The 21,170-nt window shown below is 35.0% G+C and overlaps 1 protein-coding gene across 2 annotated transcripts; it reads left to right on the top strand.

Moving 5' to 3' along the window:
* Positions 1–6,371: 6,371 nt before the first annotated feature.
* Positions 6,372–13,418, top strand: LOC122297239 (leucine-rich repeat receptor protein kinase HPCA1-like). 2 transcript variants are annotated; one of them, XM_043107232.1, is made up of 19 exons: positions 6,372–6,543; positions 7,082–7,153; positions 7,834–7,905; positions 8,124–8,198; positions 8,301–8,372; positions 8,497–8,658; positions 8,804–8,878; positions 8,963–9,034; positions 9,155–9,223; positions 9,320–9,388; positions 9,495–9,569; positions 9,646–9,717; positions 9,817–9,957; positions 10,054–10,541; positions 10,620–10,775; positions 10,906–11,048; positions 11,134–11,353; positions 11,443–11,678; positions 12,743–13,418. In XM_043107232.1, coding segments are annotated over exons 2-19 (2,700 nt in total). In that variant the 5' UTR covers positions 6,372–6,543; positions 7,082–7,151; the 3' UTR covers positions 13,244–13,418. The 2 variants fall into 2 exon arrangements, with proteins under 2 accessions (XP_042963166.1, XP_042963165.1); XM_043107231.1 differs by having other exon boundaries at positions 7,082–7,226.
* The last annotated feature ends 7,752 nt before the right edge of the window (positions 13,419–21,170 follow it).

The following is a 21,170-nucleotide window of genomic DNA, read 5'->3' as shown; positions in this document are numbered from 1 at the left end:
GACTTCCCGAATGGACGAGGAAAAGGTAGCCTTAGCTCACAAGAGAACATGCTAGGAAAAAGGGCAACGCGAGACACCAAGCCATTAATGCTGACAACCCTCTCACGTGGCATCGGGGCTTCGAAAACCACCATGTCCAGAATACGATAGGTCAAAGCTAGCGATTGAAGAAATTTTGGAGTGGCCTTCGAAAGCCAAGAACGGCCTACGTAACTTGGCTCAAATGAGCCTGCCTCAAGGTGACACTCGGAGCTAGCAAGTTCAGCATATTTTTGAGTGGCCGTTTAGACAGTAAGAATCTAACGAAAAGTGGAGAGCAGGAAAAAGTTAAGGGCAAAGCGAAATGAATAAGAGGAAAGCAATAAGAGGGTGGAAGAATGATTTAAAGTCCCGCACAAGTACACAGCCACAAAAGGAAAAGAACGTCTGACAGACATCATTGCTGAAAAGATGAAACGACCTCCCTGGGGTATCAAGACTAAATTTGCTCGGGGCCTCAGGCTAGACCAGGCATCAGGAGAGCCCCCCGTGCCCCAAAAGGCTTGAAAATCCCAACCCAAGCCCATAAAGTCCCTCATTGGCCTAAAGAAGACCTGCGACCCATGTAAGTTGGGCATGCCTGTTCGTGTCAGGATGGGACATTACACAGATAGCGCGGGAGGCCAAACCAAGAGAAAGGGAATGAAGCACGCTAGAAGGAAGGGACGAGACTCCAAGGCAACACTAGAAGATCATATTGCACTAAATGAGCTCACCAGACAATCACGTTGCATTAATCACTAAACCCAGAGGGCCACGCCACATTAAAGGTAGAATAGCAAAAGGGGCTCTTAGAGGACATCCCTTCCCCCCAAGCCACAGGGTATGGTTGTCTGACCCTCAGGGCTGGGTATAAAAGGACCCCCGATCATCAGGTAAAAGGATTGGATTCTTCCCATTTGAATATTTACTTGCTAAATCTTCCTGCTTCATGGAAAACTAAAGGATCATCTCTCACTTAGGCATCAGAGGCTCCCCAGGCCACCCAGGGCAACCCTTTCATACTCTTTCTTTGTTGTCACAGGCCTAAGAAACCGAAAATCCAGACCGCTGAGAGCCCAGCCCTTAGGCGTATGATACACGCTGTCAACACCATTAATCCTTCAAATTTATATTAGAACATCACTATCCAACTTTGTTAACCTTGGATAATTGATTTAGTCAAAAAAAATTGTATTTGAGCTTGATAGCAACCTAAACCCTCTTAAAACCCAAAATTTAGGCCCATTAAGGCCCACGAATTTGACCATCTTAGCATTGATTTTGACTAAGCAATTTCACCCTCCACATGGCTAATCAGATGTCTTCAAGAGGTCCTAGAGGTTACTTGAAGTAAAAAGCTAAAAGGTCACCTCACTCTTTCAATTCTATACTCCACCTAGAGGAAATATCTTAAGCTGATTTTTGTATATTGTATTGGGTAAGAAAGACCAACACTCAAGCTTCTTTCAGCCTTATCACCTTCCATAACTTGTGCAAGAAGCCCTCCGGCCCACTTCCCATAAAAATCATCTCTCCTTTTTATACTTTCCTTTGAAAGAGCACAAAAGACACTCTCGGATAACTTTTTTGAGCTCTTTTCCATGTCTAATTCGAAGTTTTTGTATGCATTTTCTCACAATATTTCCTTCATGAAAGTTGTTTCCTTTTTAGTACAGTTTATGTTAATACGTTATTTGTTCCATTTGAAGATTTTTTGATCATTCCAATGTTGTTTAAACCCCAGAAAGGTCATTCTAGGTGATAAATTGGAGAGTATATTATATTATGGACTTTTTGACCAAGCTAATAGATATATCTTGGTCTGAAATTTTTAGAGAGTATTGTTAACATATGTGTATGATTATTGGTTGGGTATTTTCTGCATAATTAAAGGTTTTGATGAAAAAAATTTTGATCTACAAACTTTGAAATTGGAAGAGGAAAAACATGTTCTGTTTTGAGAAAGTTTAGATCTTTTATGGTTTAAACTTATTCCAATGGTTTTGATAATTTTATTGGAGGATCCTAAACTTCTTATATATATGTTAGAATATTAGTTTTAATATATTTGATATTATATTTAAAGATATGAAATTTTATACAAAGAGATATTCGGATAGGCCAAAGTATTGATGTTCTTGGCTAAATTTATGTTTTAGTTGATTTTTAACCAGTGATCTTGAGGTTGAGGCTTAGATCTATTTTAGGACACCTTCTTAAACCATGTGATTTTTTGGTTTGAATATCACATCTTTATAAATTATGGATCAAGAAGTTGATCAAAACAAGTTAGAAACAAAAATCTGTTTTTGAACTTGGAGAGAAATTGAAAAGTTCAAGTATGGTTTTAGTGATTTTGATGATTTTTGTTTGATAATTCAAAGCATAGTTGCTCTTAAGAATATGCTATGAATATGTTAAAAGTAAGATTTGGATTTTTGAAATTTTTGGAGATACTTTGAAATAGATCAAACCATATGATTTTAGGGTTTGCCTTTTAGTTAAAAAGTTTGGATCATTTCTTCAAAAAGTTTGGTGTTGATAACTAGCATATATTTTAGTGGATGTTTTAAGTATGTTTTAAAACTTAGGATAGGAAGATCTTTGTTGAAAAAATTTGGTTTGATCATGAGTTTTGAATTTAGAAGAATTGTAACAAAATTCAAGGGGAATAGCCTATATAAGTTTTGGCTCCTATAGAATTTTCATGGTTTTGTTTAGTTTTAAATTTTTATGAATTGATATTTCAGTTTAGGATGGTGATTTTTGGAGTTAAGATGCAAAATCCTTAAATTAGGTGTAAAATGATCATTTTCTTACATGTAGAGGGTAAAATGATAATTTTTCTCTAATTTACTATTTTTCCATATTTCTAATTGTTAGTGATTAAGTTCTAATTTTTAGAAGTCACTATTTTCTGTTTCTCTTTATCGCACTTGAGTTTGATTTGAAACGCAAAAATCGAGGTAAGTTAGCTTTTAATTTACTATCAGTTTAATGTGTATTTGTGATGAGTAAACGAATTACAGTTTATGTATATATGTTGTCATATGTGTCATGCTAAATCTTTACATATTTATCTGTTACACAGAATTTATTCTGTCATGAACTATTCATCATTACACAAGATATTCTATTGCGTATTGCTACACATTGCAAGTATGTCATGTTAAGTATGTCATCTATTACATGTATGTCATGTCATGTAATATTCACTGTTGCAAGTATGTCATGTTAAGTATGTTACCTATTATATGTTATGCCATGTTACGAAATATTTTCTAATATATATTATGTCATGTTACGAAATGCTTATATCTCAAGTAAGTCATATCTTTTGAGTTACATTCAAGTCATGTTATGTTACGTTAGAGCTTTTGTCCTTTCATATTCTAGTCATGTTTCGTCCTGAAGACAATTTGTGTATTTTGAGAACAATCATATCAAGTTATTCAAGTCTATCACGACCCTAAGTGCTAGGATGAGATAATATCTTAGTGAAACTCCTTTATTCACGTTAAAGTGTCTAAATATTTATGAAATTTTTTGAGTTGATGAAGTACTATCAACGGGTAGCAGGCGAAGGCCTAACTAGCTAGCTGGTCATCGAAGTGCGCTAGGCACTAATGCCGATCATTCACATTGAATTTTCGTGGGGTCCACAGTGAGTGTGGCACAAGAAATATGGGGTCTACAATGAGTATGACATATACAGCGCACTCACAGCTAGTGCAGATATCTGTGTTGTTATGTAGTAATCGGCATGGACATATGGCTCTAGGAGACCCATGTAACACCTAAAAAATTGAGTTTAAGCAATTAAATAACAAGATTTTAATTTCAAGTTAAGTTAAGTTTAAGATCCAGTTGATGATAAATTTATTCAATAGACAAAGTCAGACTTAAATTTGATGGAGCTAAATATCTTGTTACGTAGCCTTTTTAATTTACAGCTTCGCTGTCCGTGTCAATTGGGTTTGCTGGTGATAAGATTATATTTGTGGATGACAACTGATCCCTTTAAGGGTGTAAGTGCCTTGTTTCTAATGGGGGGCAAAGGAGGATATATGTCACCTCAGCATCAACCCAACTGTCAAGAGTAATTTTAAGACAAATTAGGACGTTGTTTGCTTACCAAAATTTTTAGGAAAAGGCTTTTAACAAATTTGATAATTTCAAACTATAAACTTCCTAGAATTAAATATATATATATATATATATATTTATATTTATACTATTTTAAATTTTTATTTAATCATTAGCCAAACATAATAATTAAAAAGATTTTTATAAAAAATTATTTTATTCTCAAGCTAGTGTATAGAGCATATTATTCATATCATTTAAATTATAAGGTTTGATTTATAAGATTGAAATTTTAAAATTTATTTTTTAAATATTTTACTAGGTTTGTGTCCTTAACAATGACTTGAGAATAAGATTTTTCTTTTACATATACGAAAACAATAAATACTCTTAAAATTTTATTTCCAAGCATACTTTCAACTCTACCTATATATCTCCACCTTTTAAAATCTTATTAAATAATTTATTTTTTAAAACAAATTATTCAAATATTTCTCTTATTTCCAAAAATCTCTTAAACAAATACATTTGAAAAAAATGAGAAAAGAAATTTGCAATAATAAATTATGCAACTGCTGCGTAATCATTTTGAAAAAAATGAATAAAACATGGGATTCATTTTAATAGTGAATTTCACTCTTTTTCAAAACAATTACACGACATTTACGTATTTCATAATTATATATAGAATTACTCTAAAAAAATATCTCAAAATTCTAAAACACCAAACACTGCTGGCCAATTAGTCCAGCACGCGCATGAGATCGAGGAAAACGTTAAGTAATAAAGGATGACGAGGGCGTTGTTTGTGATGGTGGTTTCCCAGCTATGGCGGGCGAGAGGAAAACGTTCAAAGAGTGGAGCTATGCTTTGATCGAGTACTAATTTTGTTGACTTCAAATTAACTACAAAGAGAAATTAATTGCAAAGAGTCCAACGCAGCTACTATGGTGTGTGTATGAAAGGAATTGAAATGTATGGCTCATTAGTTTAAGAGAAATACTGTAGTATCATAAATGGTAAATGATAACTTGGATCGTTCGAGGCAATCTATCTCCACAGAGAAGAAAAGCTAGAAAATTCCAGAAATACTCAACTAACTACCTTCATCCCCTTCCCCTGGCCTTAAGGGAGTATGAGGCTAGCGAACAGAGAGGTTCTAACAAACTTCCCCCCATCCTACTACAGCGCTACACGTGTTCATAAAAATGACAAAATATAAGCAAAGGAAAATACAACTTAAATGCAGGCAGATAAACGTTGCGTTTCACTAATTAAAATGTTGCACTTCATAAAAACTCTAACATCTCCAAACGGCAGTGTTTTTTATCCAAGGCACTAGAAGGAACTTAATTAGCCCAAACGACAACGTTTTTCCTCTCACCTCTTACTTCTTAGGTTAATTTATTTTTTCTTGAAGAAAGTTTAATTTTTTACAAAAATATATATACATATACATATGTGTGTGTGTGTACAAAATTTTTCTAGTTAAAATTGGTTCATAGTATTAATCTTTAAAAAAGAGTTTTCCTTGATGTCTTGTGTTAGCAACCTAGTCAAGCATGCGCTTTTTCGTCCTCCTTAAAGAAGATGAAGAGAAATAAGATTGACATGCGAGTGATCAAAACTATGTTACATGTGAATAGTAATAAAACTGTTTGAGTTAAAATATTTTTTAAAATATTAAAAATTGAGAAAGAAGATGTTGAATTAAAATATTATAAAATTAAAATATTTTTATAATATAATTTTATAATATTATTTTTGTTTTAAAATTTAGAAAAATTGAATTAATTTTTATATTTTATTTAGAATTTTAAAAATTTTATAATAATTATATAAAAAATTGAATATTTATAATATTAAAATAAAATGGAAATAGGAAGAGAGTTATAAATTGCGAAAGAGAAATTGACAGTTATAATGTGGTGCCGAGGTGGTGGAAGCCGGCTCACAATAAGCCAACTTTCTAGACATTGACATTTGAATCCGTAAACTAAGTAATAAATGATGATGACGAATTGACGATTATATTCTTCTCTGAACCTACAGTTTTGCAGGAGGCCGAGGAAAACATACGTTAAGGGCAGCTTTGGCCGACATAAAATTTTTATTTCTACCGACAGTACTTTTGCGGTCAAGCACTTTTGCTTTGTTGTCCTCCTCAAAGAACGAGATGACTCAGTCAAGCACTTAAGACGAAGAGGAAGACCTATACGTGTATGTAGACTTATCTCTAATTTGATATTATATAAGGAATGTGTGGTGAGATACTTACTAAGCGCACGCGCACACAGAGAAAAGAGAGAGATCATCAAGAGAGAGAAAGAGATCGAATGTGCAGGAAGTCGATCGGCATGAAGTTGCAACTGCTCTTACTGGCTTTCTTTCTTTCAGGAACTCACTTCATCTACTCACTTACTGATCCTCATGATGGTATGTAACAGATCACCACGCCGTCATATATATACATATATTCTTCATCTGGTTTATCATACAAATGTTTTGTTCTTTTTTCATGATAATATCGGTGCTTTGATTTTCGGCTTTCGCCAGTGTATCTATCTCATCAGTGTCTGAAACTTTCTTTCTTCAATTGGCCAGTACACAATTCTCTCCAAACTCAATGATTTTCGTTATTCAACTATTAAAAATATTTAAAGTGAATAATTATATTTTAATTTCTTAGGAATTATATCTTTTATTTTTAAAAAAAGACGTTTTTGAAAACTCTTTTTTAGAGTTTTTTTTTTTTAAAATTTAAATTCAATTTAAATCCTAAAAAAAATTAATAGCTAATTCTTTAATTATTAAAAATAAAATAAAAATACTTCAACAGGGTCAAGTTAACGATAATACTGGGACCTACTGCTTGCACATTTTTAAATGATGCACGGCAATCGGCACGTGAACCAAAAGTGATCGACCTTTAAGATCATTAGTTGATGATTAAACATTTTATTGGTGCATGCAGTTACTGTACTCCTCGCGCTGAAGGACGCGTGGAAAAACACACCACCAAGTTGGGAGCATTCACTGGATCCATGTGCGTTACCCGGTTGGGAAGGAGTTACTTGCAACAATTCTATAAGCAATTCTACTTATAGGGTTACTGCCTTGTAAATATCTTCTCCTGTTACTGTCCTTATTCATGTTGGAAAAATATAATTATAAGTATAATTGTATATTAATTTGTATATTAATATGATGTGATTGGTCAAAAAATAAATTTTATTAAAAATAGTATTAATTTAAATTTTAAGCATAAATGAATCAGTATTGATATACAGATTAGTACACGACTGTGCTTGTATATAGCAAAACTCATTCATGTTATTCTAATATAAAAATTCTATTCATTATACACACCACATATTAAATATATTTTTTTAATTTTTTTAAAAATATATAATATATAAACGATGAGTAGAAGAATTTTTCTAATTTAACAAAAATAATAATAATAATAATAATGTGTAAATTTTGGAATAAAGATATCGTAGTCCTCTTTCTTGCAAATCTGTTTAAAAAACACATTAATATTAATATGCAGTATTTTTGACACAACAATATACATTATATGTTTAAGATTAAGATTACATCTACTTGGAAATCAAATTCATGTATATCCTTATTTTATCATTTTTTTTTAATTTTCCTTGATCTTCCTCCTTTGGCAAGTCTTTGTATATCCTTATTTTGTGGATTCCTTCCAAATCTCTTCAGGAAATTATCAACGATGGGCCTAGAAGGGAAGCTTGAAGGTGACATTGGGGAACTCACAGAATTGACAACATTGTATGTATCATTCATTCTTCTTTCTCCCTTTAATGAAAACAAACATTCTACAATGTAAATACTTATAAATTTAGTTTCTCAACATGTTTTTTATTTTTTGTCAAATTATTGTGAGACCAACTTTAATAGTTTTTTATTTATTATGATTGTGAGACCTAATTTAAATAGATTTTGCCACTCTACTACTTTGTTGAAGTGCTAACATTATTAAATCTTAGGGACCTATCATTTAACCGTGGGCTCAAAGGTTCTCTCTCTCCACAACTTGGGAAATTGCAGAACCTAACTTTCCTGTAAGATCCAATAAGCAATCTATACTTTCCTATTTGCATATATCCATCAAACCCTACAACAGTGAGAAGCATATATTTACATTTTTGTCTTTCATATTTCAGAATCTTAACTGGTTGCAACTTCAGTGGTGATATTCCAGATGAATTGGGAAATCTTTCAAATCTCCAATTCTTGTAAGATCTTTCAATGCTTATCAGATCACTACATGAATCACAATGCTAGTAATTTTTCTTTATCCGCTTTGGAAAATTGTTAAGTATCTACTTATTACTTTTATACCAACACACTCACTCTCAGGGCTCTCAATACAAACAACTTAACTGGAAAGATACCTCCATCTTTGGGTAACTTCTACAAACTCTTTTGGCTAGACCTCGCGGAGAATATGTTGACAGGATCTCTCCCGATATCAACATCCATAGCCCCAGGCTTGGACCTTCTTTTGGAGGCTAGACACTTGTGAGTTTTAATCTTTTTTCTTTTCCCATTCTTGGGTTCAATCTATTATTAAGATAAATGCAATAATTTCAATATGTTTAAGGATACACAACATTGATTATTGCATCCATAAAAGAATAATAATGTGGTGTCTTCAAATTTGCAGCCATTTCAATAAGAACATGCTTTCAGGTCCCATTCCAGCCAAACTCTTCAGCTCTAATATGAAATTGAGACACATGTAAGTTTGATAGCAAATATTTGTTTGTTTTCATGCATGCTTTAAATGCTTTCCTGTACTTCTAAATGCTTTCTTCAAAGACAGATTATTTGATGGAAATAAACTTTCTGGAAGTATCCCACCAACAATAGGACTTGTAAAAAGTCTTACAGTTCTGTGAGTAAATTGCACCCTAATTTAATGACACATTGGTGTTTTTCAACTAACCTTTTTAGTATAAGTCCACTATGATCTGGTACTGTTCTTGAGAATTAAAACTATTCCAACTTGCAACAGTCGGCTTGACAGAAATGCTCTAGCAGGAAGTGTTCCAGATCTTAGCAACCTAACAGATATCGTTGAATTGTGGGTACATTTTCACAACATTTATATAGTGGTGGTGTTCTTTTAGTATAATCATACTGGTGGTTACCATCTTTTGCCTTCTTGTTATTGTCTTAGGAATTTAGCTCTAAATAAATTGACGGGCACTTTACCAGACTTGACTCAAATGACGAAACTCAATTACTTGTAAGTTGATGGCATGGTATTGCATGCAATTGCCAATTTAATTTATGGGAAATTTATTCTTTTTATGTATTGATCATGAATCTTGTACAATGGCATATTTTACTAGGGACCTTAGTAATAACTCATTTGAGCCATCAGCAGCTCCAACATGGTTCTCAACATTATCAACACTCACCGCTCTGTACGTCTTCATTCTTTCACAGATGAAAATTCCTCAAATTTTTATCAATACTCACCACTATGTGATTGGTGCGCAGGGTTATGGAAAATGGGTCACTTCAAGGGTCCATACCACATGAATTGTTTAGCTTTCCACAATTACAGCAAGTGTAAGTTGATATATTATTGGTATAGGTTCATAAGAATATTATTAAATTAAGACAAATGAATTGTTAGCTTGATAACTCACACTTGATTTCAATTCTCAGGAAATTGAGAAACAATCAATTTAGTGAAACATTGGACATGGGTGTGCCAGAAAAGATCAGCCCACAACTAAAGCTTGTTGATTTACAAAACAACAACATTTCTTTTGTAAAATTTGGCAGTAAATACCATAAATCCTTGATGTGAGTGAATTCATAGCCCTTAAATGTTCAATTCAAAAATATGTTGTTTATTTTCTTCTTACCATCAACCTTATTTGTCAATTTGATATGCTTCAGACTAGTAGGAAACCCAGTGTGTAACGACTCTATCAATAGCTTGGATACTTACTGCATGAAAAATCAACAACAACCAAAGCCCTATTCTCCTAGCCTGGCTGATTGTGAAAGTACATCATGTCCTCTTGATCAAAATTGCAACCCTCAGACTTGTGAATGTGCCTATCCATATAAAGCCACATTATCTGTTGGAGGATCACTTTTAAGTGAATTGCCCAATGCAACTGTGTTTAAATTTTTGGAAAATAGCTTGTCGATGAACCAGAGTCTCCTTCCCGGTTCAATTTATATTCAAGGTGCCAGATTCAATGGTGATGACTATCTTGAAGTGCAACTGGCATTCTTTCCCTCAACAAGAAAATACTTTAATCGATCAGAGATTCAGAGAATTGGGTTCTTCATGATTACTCAAGAATATAGGAGGCTTCCTTCTTTCCCTCAACAACTTGAAACCTATTTTTTTATTGCAGACACTTATGCTTTCTCAGGTTCAAATCATATCTTTACTCTGTGTGTTGAGAGTGAAAATTATATCTCTACCTGACGATATTGAAAATGTTCTTCAGCCAAAGGTGGAGGTCGAACTTCTATTGGCACTCATGTAATAATTGGGATAGCATTTACTTGTGCCATTTTGGTTCTGGGACTCCTTGGAGTAGGGATATATGCAGTTCGACAAAAGAAACGTGCAGAAAAAGCCATTGAATTTAGTACACCGTTTGGTAAATAATTAGTAAAATTAATTAATTTCTTGTGATTGATTGTATAGTTCAAATTCAAGAATATGTATCTAAGGAAGATGGAACATCATGCATTTGTTAGCTTATATGGCTAATTTTTTCCATATCTTAGCTTCTTGGAAATCAAGTGGCAATGATAGCAGTGGGGCAGCACCACAATTAAAAGGTGCAAGACGGTTATCTTATGTTGAACTCCGAAAGTGCACAAATAATTTCGCCGAGAGAAATGAGATAGGTTCTGGATCATATGGCAAGGTACATAAATCTCTTAGTATTTAATCAAAATTTTGCAAAATTTGCTTCCAAGAATTGTTTGCTGATGCTTTTATGTTCTCTCCAGGTTTATAGAGGGTTGCTTACTGATGGACTAGTTGTTGCTATCAAAAGAGCTCAGCAAGGATCAACGCAACGTTTACTTGAGTTCAAGACTGAAATTGAATTGCTTTCCCGAGTTCATCATAAGAATCTTGTTGGCCTTGTGGGTTTTTGCTTTGAACGAGGAGAGCAGATGTTGATCTACGAATTTATGCCTAATGGAACAATTAGAGATAGCTTATCAGGTACGTACGTACATTCATATCAATTTAATTACAGTCTCTTTGCAAATATCTAATATATAGGAAACTATTTGCCTAAATATGAACTCTAGGGAAATCTGGTGTTTATCTTGATTGGAACAAAAGACTCTCCATTGCTCTTGGTTCAGCCACAGGACTAGCTTACCTACATGAGCATGCCAATCCTCCTATTATCCATAGAGATGTTAAGTCCACGAATATTCTGTTGGATGAAAATTTGACTGCAAAGGTTGCAGATTTTGGCTTGTCTAAGCTAGTATCAGATGCTTTGAACGGCAACATTTCAACTCAAGTCAAAGGCACGATGGTAAGTGTTATTATATCTCTACCTGATCTCTTTAGGGTAGAGAATATTAATAGAAGAGTCATAAATATTATTAATAAAAGTTAAAAACCGACTTTTATCTATAAAAATTATTTTCAATGTCATATAAAATTATAAATAAAAGTTAAAAATAAAAGTTAAAAACCTACGTTATATGAAGGTAAAAAAAAAATTCAGTGAATCCCTAGACTTTTGTATAGAGTCTGCACAATTTTTGTATAGATAGTTAGTGCAGGTAAAAAGTTCTTAAATCCCTAGACTTTCTACTTTTGTTAATCTGCCCTATGTTTTATATACATTTTGATCCCTCTAGCTTTTAATATTTGCAATTTGGCTCTAAACTTTTCTAAATTTACATTGTTTACTCATTTGTAATAATATTTTCTTATATATGTATATCTTAATTTTTACTTAATCATTTTATACACTTTCACATTTACATTTTCATACCTTCAAGCACTAAAAAATCTATTTGGTCGAATTTCCTTTGGAGTGTTTATCTTAGTGTTGTTGTTGTTATCATCATCATCATTATTATAGTAATGCCACTACATGATTTGTTTTATGGTGAATGACAATGAATATTTTTTAGGGAAGAATTTCATATTCTCGGATTTAAGACTGATGATGACAACACAATCCGAGAGTTAGGGGATGAATTTCTTGAAAAACCTTGGGGTTGGACTAATTTGAAGGGGCTGCATGCAACCTTTTATTATAGAGATTGTGATTCCTAGGTTTCATTGATTCCTACTAGGATTTGGAGTCCTAGTTTAGCTAGGAATTCCTAGCAACTTTATTTCTTGCTTTCTCGTTGAAATAGGATTCCTTTGTTATTTGGGAAATTAGGCAACTTGAAGTCCTAAGGTTGCTAGGACTCCATGTTTATGTATAAGGAGTAGGTTTCCTAGCGTTATGGGTCGTACATGCAAATCCTTCTAATTGTACAACAAAATTAAAAATATCTTATGTAATATAATTTAGATTTTGCATTCATTGGAATACTCATATGGTTTTAATTGTTGCAAAATGCCTTTTACTTGCAGGGTTATCTTGATCCTGAATATTACCAGACTCAACAATTAACTGAGAAGAGTGATGTTTACAGCTTTGGAGTGTTTATGCTTGAATTGCTAACATCCAAGCGACCGATTGAGAAGGGAAAGTACATTGTTCATCGGGTGAGAACAACAATGAACAAGGATGAAGAAGTGCACTATGGTTTGTGGGATATGATTGATTCATCCATTAGAGACACAAAAAATCTCATAGGGTTTGGACAATTCTTGGAAATTACTATGCAATGCATTGAAAATTCACCTGAAGACCGTCCAACAATGAGTGAAGTGGTAAAGGCCCTTGAAACAATATTACAAAACGACAGGGTGACTTCAAGCACAAGTGACCTTAAAGCTTCAAGGGGAGCTTCAAGGGGTGCTTCTAAGCATCCTTACAATGATCCTAAGCACAAAATGGATGTTAGTAGCAATGATACCTTTGGTTATAGTAGTGCATACACTGTCTCAACAAGAGTTGAACCCAAGTAGCCAATCCTCCCCTATATTCTACATTTTTGTCTTTTTCTTTTCTTTTTATTTTTGGATTTTAAGGGGGAAAGTAGTACTTGTGTACAAAGATAGTTGCTTCTAATTGTCAACAATCTCTAACTATGTGTTAATAGTAGAAAAATCTAGCTAGTCATAAACGTTTTCTATGTTACTACTACTTGAGTTACATTTCAAATGTAAAATTTTCTTTAGACTTAGAATATAGGAGTATGCATGCATGTCCCTTAGATTTAGGAAAAAGTTATAAATTTTGTACCATAAAGAGTTACATCAAATCCCTTATTAAGATCTGATGGTCATGATTCTGCCATAGTTTTCTTTTATCTCAACGGTCATAATTGAACTTCCAAAAGTTAAGATAGTTTGCAAAGTATTAGTTTATTTTGTTGTTAGAATTACAAAGTACAAAAACCTTTGTATGAGAGTGCAAACAGTATTTATTTACTTAAATTTATAGGTAGCACCAAGTTGGCCAAGCCAGCAGCTTGTAGATTCTTACTATGCACACAATACTTTCATAAATGGAAAATATTTTAGTCACAAAGGGATTATATAAAAGTAAACTCACAAATTTATGACACATGTGATTTGATATAGTACATCAGATTGTAAAGTTATATTTATTATAGAGTAGACCTAACTGATCTCATGAAGCCACGTCTCTTTGTGTATTCACTTTTGTATAATCTCTGTGTTTGTAACAATTCTCTTTACAAATATCCTTAAACTGAAGTAGTACTTTAAAGCTCATGTATTGAAACACTTTTACTTCGCTTTTACAAATAATGAAATAAAACCAAAGAGACAAAGAAAGAAATCTTGATACTGGTTTGTTTGTCCATTCAGGAAGGAAAGAAAAAATGCATCAAAACCTTATAGAACCTCATTTTCTATAAAAAATCGAAATCATGAAGATATAAAACTCCATTAAAACATGGTATAATAGGAATAAGTGTACCTTGCAGCCTCAAAAGTGTTTGGGAAAAGATGGTTCATCTTTATTGGGAAACTAAAAGTCTAAACACACAAATGAGATTTCAAGTGTATAAAGGTAGTCACTATTGTAAACGATAGTAAGAGGAGGAACAAGATATGATTTACGTATGCATATATATAAATAGTACAACATTATCAACAATCAACTTGTATTAATCCTCTTTTTCCTAAAATGAAAAATGTCATTGGTTATTCATTTTTGTTTTTTGGATTTTACTAGAAAATCTGATAATAACACTTGCATATTTTCCATGTTGTTTACATTATTCTACTTACTAAACATATTGCACTAAAATAAGTATACTTGTATTGAGCACAACTGTAACACCTGACCCAATATAAATAAAGTCAGAATATGGCTAATTTTATTGGGTCTAAATTATGTTTAATGGTAATGCATGATCAAATGCATAAACTAAAATTAAGAAATAAACAAAAAAATTTTATTCAAACTTGTGACTATAGGGTTGTAATCGAGCTGATCGTAGGATTGCCGAGCTTGGCTCGGCTAGAAAAACTCAAACTCATACTCAAGATATTTTTATCTAATCTTTGTTTGAGTTCAGCTTGGAGAGCTAAGTTTTCAACTCGAACTTGATTAAAAAACGAGCTCGAGTTGAGTCAAGTAGAGCTGAGCCGAGCCGTAGTTGTTTATTTTTTAATTTTTGAAAAAAATTTAATAATTAAGAAAATAGACAAATAAAGATATAAATTTAATGAAATTTTTACAACTAACAATTGACCATTTATTGAATTAGAAAATTGCAAAAATTTATAAATCATTAATATGTAACTAGTTGATATTTATGCATAACAACCACATGATTTAAGCCTAAATAAATTACCAATACATATAGATAATATGATAGTATATATCAACATTTCATATATGGTTTCTATATACTACTATACGAAATTATTACATCTTACCAATTAATTATTGTTCAAATTATAAACTAGTTATGAAGTATATTCAATATATAGGCATAAGTAATTAGATTACATAATATATATTTAATTATAAAAGGTGCTATGCTTAAATTATTAATCAATATATACACGATATATATGTATATATACACATTTATCAAATTATGAATGTGCTTTTTATAAAACGTATGATCTTAGAAGAATGCAAAACAAGTCTCTCATATGTGTAGAGATAGATGATCAACATTTGTTTTTCTGAACTTGAGGTCCTCTCCTCCTGAAGGGTGAGGTTGCGTGCTTTATCTATTGACAAAGCTTGTGTCTCTTGGACTGCAGTCTATAGAGTTTGTATCCATGGCCAATGACATCACACAATGCTGGAGTTCCTTGATATTAACAGAGGAGGAACAATAGGCTATAACACTCCCAGAAGAAATGATCGAAGCAACAAAGATCAGAGGAAGCCACTGCATCCTTGCTCTGATCCTGAATGATAAAACTGCAAATTGTGAAGCATTTAAGAACACGATGGCAAAAGTGTGGAACACTACAAGGTGGATAACCTTCATAGAACTGGAGGTAAATAGGTTTCTCATGGAGTTCCAACTGCTTTTAGACGAGCTTAAGGTCTTACAAGGCCGACCCTGGTCCTTTGATCGACATCTCATTTGCCTAAAAGAGTTCAAGGGAGATCTTACCCCAAGTGAAGTGCAGTTTACCTCAGAACCATTCTGGGTGCAAACACACAACCTCCCATTCGTGGCCATGAACAAGGGTATGGGAGAAAGAGTAGGTGCAGGTATCAGCAAGGTACACACAGTGGAGTTTGATGAGCATGGAGATGGCTGGGGTAGTTTCCTAAGGTTTCGAGTGGATGTTAATGTTACAAAACTACTGATTCAAGGTAGAATGCTAAACCATGGAGGTAAGAACGTATGGATCCATTTCAAATATGAAAGGCTCCTCAACATCTATTCAAGTGTGGCCAACTTAAGCACGATAAAGGGAAATATCCTAACTTCAATCAAGCCCCACAATCACAAAATCAAAATGGACCTTGGTTGAGGGCGGGATCCATGCCCTTCCAATGGTTTTCTATGAAGAAATATGGTGGATCACCAGAGTCCTCTTAGGGAAACCTTTTCCAGGGACACTCAGGTGAGGAGGAGTCTTAGGAAGCAGACCATGGAAATCTCCATCATGTCAGGAACCAGCAGCTACTTTTTAGGACCCAACCTTGGACCAGATGAACCTTGACATCAACTTGATCCCTGACGACTTACTTCCTGCAACAACAAGAAAAGCTAGTAGAGTCAACTTCACCCTTGGAAATCCCTAGACCCCAGGGACACTAGTTGGAAGTAGTAGGGTCCAAACTATTCTCCAGAGGACGTGGTGCACAAGGTCAGTAACAAATGTACCTACCTGCATTTTCCAATGAAAGGGTCGAATTTGGTGGCTGACAATAGAAACACTGGAACGACAGTGGCTACTAAAGTGTCGAATCCCCCTCTGTTTGCTTCTCCCTCCGTTGACATCCAAACCAAACCCTCTCTTGTTTATAAAGAAAACATGTGGAAAAGCAAAGTCAATGGGAAGCCCACTGTTCTATTAGATGTAACTAATTTCTTAGAGGCCCCTAGAGAAACAAGAAACTCTAAAAGATCTGTCTTTGCAACGGTGTTCCCTGCCAACTACTCTGTCCAAAAGAAACCAAAAACAATGCTCAAGCCTGCAAGGAGCATACCTCAAGCCCTAGTGGTGGTGGCTGCACAATAGCCCACCTTCCCAAATGAATTGATTAAGCTAGAATTGCTGGGAGGTTGGGAACCCCCAGACAATTCATGAACTTCACCTACTGGTGAAGTCTAAGTCCCCCACTTGGTCTTCCTCATTGAGACTAAGTGTAATAGTGATAAGATGGAAATATTCTGAAGCAAATTGGGGTTCGAGCATCGTTTTAGTGTTAACAGTAGTGGGAGAAGTGGAGGTTTGGCCGTTCTCTGGCATTCCTCAGTGTACATTAAAGTTATTTCATACACAAGTTGGCATATTTCTGTGATTAATAACCAACCCAATGATAGACCCCCCTGGGTGCTCATTGGCTTCTATGGCTACCCCAAAATAACAAAAAGGAATGAAACTTGGTAGCTTTAAGAGAATTAACTCCTCACTGAATTTTCATTGGCTGTGCTTTGGAGATTTTAATGAGATCACATGCATGACTGAGAAGTTTGGAGCTGCCTTTAGACCATACAGGTGGATAATAGACTTCAGAGAAACCTTAGTGCACTTTGACTTAAATGACCTTGACTATGTAGGTGATTGTTTCACTTGGGCAAATAATAGGGAGGGTAGTCAGTTTACCAAAGAAAGACTTGACAGGGCCCTTGGCAATTTTGCTTGGCTTGCTTTTTTTAAGGAACACTTAGTGCAACACTTGTCTGCCTCCTTCTCAGACCACAGACCCTTCCTAATACATATTCTGATAAGCTTGAGACTAAAAAGGTGAAGAGGCTATTCAGGTACGAGGTTAATTGGAGTAAAAAAGAAGGTTGTGTCGATATCATCAAACATTCATGGGAGAACTCAACAAGGCAGCTTGATACACTCTAGAACACATTGTTTGGTTTAAAAAACTGTCAAGAAATTTTGAAATGGTGGAGTAGAAACATGCATAGACGTCGAGGGAAATAGAAATGCTTAATGTTTTAAAAGAGACAAATGAGGGGCACCTTTATGCTGAGATCAAAGTACTTTAGCAAAAAGTGGATCACTTAGTCGAAACTGAACACACTAAGTGGCAACAAAGAGCCAAGCAAACCTAGCTTAGAATGGGATAGAGACACTTCATACATTCACAAGTGTGCTAGCCAAAGAAGCAAGCATAGTTCCATCAAAAGGATTCAAGATGTGCATGGACAGGAACACAACAACCAACAAGATATTAGCAAGGCTTTCCAACAGTTTTTCCAGAACCTTTTCACCTCCTCGAGCCCAACTAGTATTGATGGCTGCATTGCCCCTATGCCAAAGAAGATTATAGAAGACATGAACCCATCCTCTCTCGATCCTTTACTACTATAGAAGTAAAAGAGGTCCTTTTTAGCATGAATCCCATGGGTTCACCTGGCCTAGATGGGTTCCCAGTAACTTTTTACCAGGGACATTGGGCTAAAGTAGGTGAAAAAGTCACCAAAGTAGCATTTGGAGGTCTTGGATGAAGGTTTTTGGTCTAACACCATGAATAATACTCTAATTGCTTTGATTCCAAAGAAAACCTCCCCATCCCAGGTGACTGACTTTCGGCCCATAAGCTTATGCAATGTCCTTTACAAGATCATTGCAAAAACCTTGGCTAATAGGATGAAATAGGTTCTACCAGACATCATCTCACCTACTCAAACATCATTTGTTCCAAGAAGGCTCATCAGAGACAATATAATTGTGGCCTTGGATACATGGCCCTTAAGCTTAACATGAGCAAGGCCTATGACAGAATAGAGTGGCCCTTCATGAGATCTATTATGCAGCAGACTGGGTTCAATGAGAAATGGATTGATCTTGTAATGAAATGAGTGAGGTCAGTATTCTATTCCCTCAACTCAATGGAGCACCTCAAAAGCCTTTCTTGCCTTCAAGGGGTCTTAGGCAAGGGGATCCTCTATCCCCCTACTTGTTTATCTTATGCTTAGAAGTCTTAAGATGCATGCTAAACCAAGCTGAACAAGCTGGGGTTATAACAGGCCTACCTATTAGAAGGAAAAAAGTATCTATTAACCACTTGTTTTTTATAGATGACAACATCCTTTTTTGCAAAGCAAACTCAACTGAATGGAGCAGTTTTTTCTTCTTGCTGGAGACTTATGAGAATGCCTCAGGTCAAAGGCTAAACAAGGAGAAGACATCAATCTACTTCAACAAAAACACTAAGGAGGGGACCAGAGGTATCATCCCTAGCATTACAAGGATGAGGTTTACTAACTCCTATGAAAAGTACCTAGGCCTACCAGCTTTCCTTGGTAGATCTCGAGCCCAATCCTTGAAGACCATACTAGAGAGGGTGTAGGCAAATCTTACTAACTAGAAGACCAAGTTCCTTTGCCATGCAGGCAAGGAAATCTTGATCAAAGCAGTTATACATGCCATCCCCGCCTATTGTATGGGGATATTTAAATTTCCAAGGCATTTGGTGCATGATTTAAACAAACTGGTTAGAAGTTTCTGGTGGGGGCAGCAAACACAAGAGCATAAAATTCACTTGGTCCATTGGGACCAAATGAAAAGGGCCAAGTGTTATGAGAGTATTGGCTTAAGAGACTTTGCTAATTTCAACTTAGCTCTCCTAGCAAAGCAAGGATGAAGACTTTTATCTAAACCAGGTTCACTTGCAGCTGAGGTCTTAAAGGAGAAGTATTTTCCTAATAGATCTTTCTTGTAAGCTAAACTTGTTTAGAACACATCCGACCTATGGCAGAGCTTTCTTGCTGCTCGATTCTTGCTTAATGAAGCCCTAAGATGGAGGATAGGGATGGTGAACAAACTGAGATATGGAATGATAGGTGGCTTCCCAGACAATCAACTTTCAAGCCTCAAAGTTATCTCAGATTTCTGCAAAGGGATACCAAAGTCTCCTGCCTCATTGATCAATCAACAAATTGATGGAAAGTTGACATGATCAATGCCATTTTTTCAAAATAGGATGCTAAGCTAATTAGTGACATACCCTTAAACCCCTACCCCAAGTATATGACACTCTTATTTGGAGGTACACAAACTCAGGTGAGTTCAGTGTAAAGACATCTGCTCACTAAACTTGACAACCAATAGTTGGGGCAATCCTCAAATCCAAGCAGCCCCCAAGACTTCTGGACCAAGCTCTAGAACCTGAAAACTTCCAATGCAGCTAAAACCTTTCTCTAGAGAGCATGTCTCAATGCCTTACCTACTCGAGCTAACTTATTGAAGAGAAAGGTCTCGGAGGACCCAACATGCCCCATCTACAAGCTACAACTAGAGACAGTGGAACACATCCTATGGGACTGCCCCTCAACTAGGGGCATTCCCATAGGATGTGTTGGGTTAAAGCAGTAGAAAATTATGGAAAGCAAGCCCACAATTTCATCAGTTCAAAGACCTAGTTGCTAGTTTTGTGGAGAACTTGGAACATGAGGAGATGATGTCATTCTCCATTACCTTGTGGTTTATATGGAAGAGAAGAAATGATATGGCGTTCAAGGATTTTTTCCTTCACCCATCGGTTGTTGCCTAGCAATCAGTCCACTTGGTAGAGGAACTGCAACAGAACTCCCAATAGCAGAATACTTCAGCAACTACCAAGCAGTAGTCTTGAAAGTGGAAGCTCCACCTCAAGGTAGAGGCAAGTTGAACTAGGATGCAACACTCGATAAAATAGCTTGCAAGGTGGGTGTAGGTGGTATAATAAGAGGTAGTGAGGGTTAGATTCTTGCTACTATGAGGATGCAACATAACCTTTTTCCTGATCCCTTCCTGGCTGAAGCATTTGTTGCATTACAAGCATCCTTTTTCTACAATGGTTGTCACTCTATCATCATGGAGGGAGATTCATGGAGGGTTGTCAATGGTTTGAACTCATCATCAGACTCACACACCTATGTAGGCCAGTTGATAGTTGACACTCTATCCACCCTTAATGCTTTTAGTGTTTGGTCAGTAAGGCACACTGTAAGAGCTAACAACTCAATTGCTCATGCCTTAAGCAAGGATGCTCTTAGCATAAGTGGTTATACCACTTATTTTGACTTTGTCCTCTTTTGTATTTGTACTTTGGTTTAATATCTCTATCAATATATGCCATCTTATCATCAAAAATAAAAAACAAAATCAATGTATGAATGTGCTTTTTAAAAAAAGTATGAATGAGCTTTAATCGAGTACGAGCTAAAGAGTGGACTCGAGCATAAACGAGGGTATCTTAATGAGCCTTAGCCGAGTTAAA

The sequence above is a fragment of the Carya illinoinensis genome, chromosome 15 (genome assembly GCF_018687715.1).
Source record: "Carya illinoinensis cultivar Pawnee chromosome 15, C.illinoinensisPawnee_v1, whole genome shotgun sequence".
Taxonomy (NCBI): domain Eukaryota; kingdom Viridiplantae; phylum Streptophyta; class Magnoliopsida; order Fagales; family Juglandaceae; genus Carya; species Carya illinoinensis.
Note: the sequence above shows the minus strand (reverse complement) of the source record. Positions and strands in the feature narration are given on the sequence as shown.

What these genes read in the sequence shown, in the direction of transcription:
- LOC122297239 (XM_043107231.1), top strand. Translation starts at nt 6,444, where the DNA reads ATGTGCAGGAAGTCGATCGGCATGAAGTTGCAACTGCTCTTACTGGCT. An exon ending in AATATGAAATTGAGACACAT is followed by an intron (nt 8,879 to 8,962) that starts GTAAGTTTGATA and finishes CTTCAAAGACAG; the next exon opens with ATTATTTGATGGAAATAAAC. An exon ending in GTAAAAAGTCTTACAGTTCT is followed by an intron (nt 9,035 to 9,154) that starts GTGAGTAAATTG and finishes AACTTGCAACAG; the next exon opens with TCGGCTTGACAGAAATGCTC.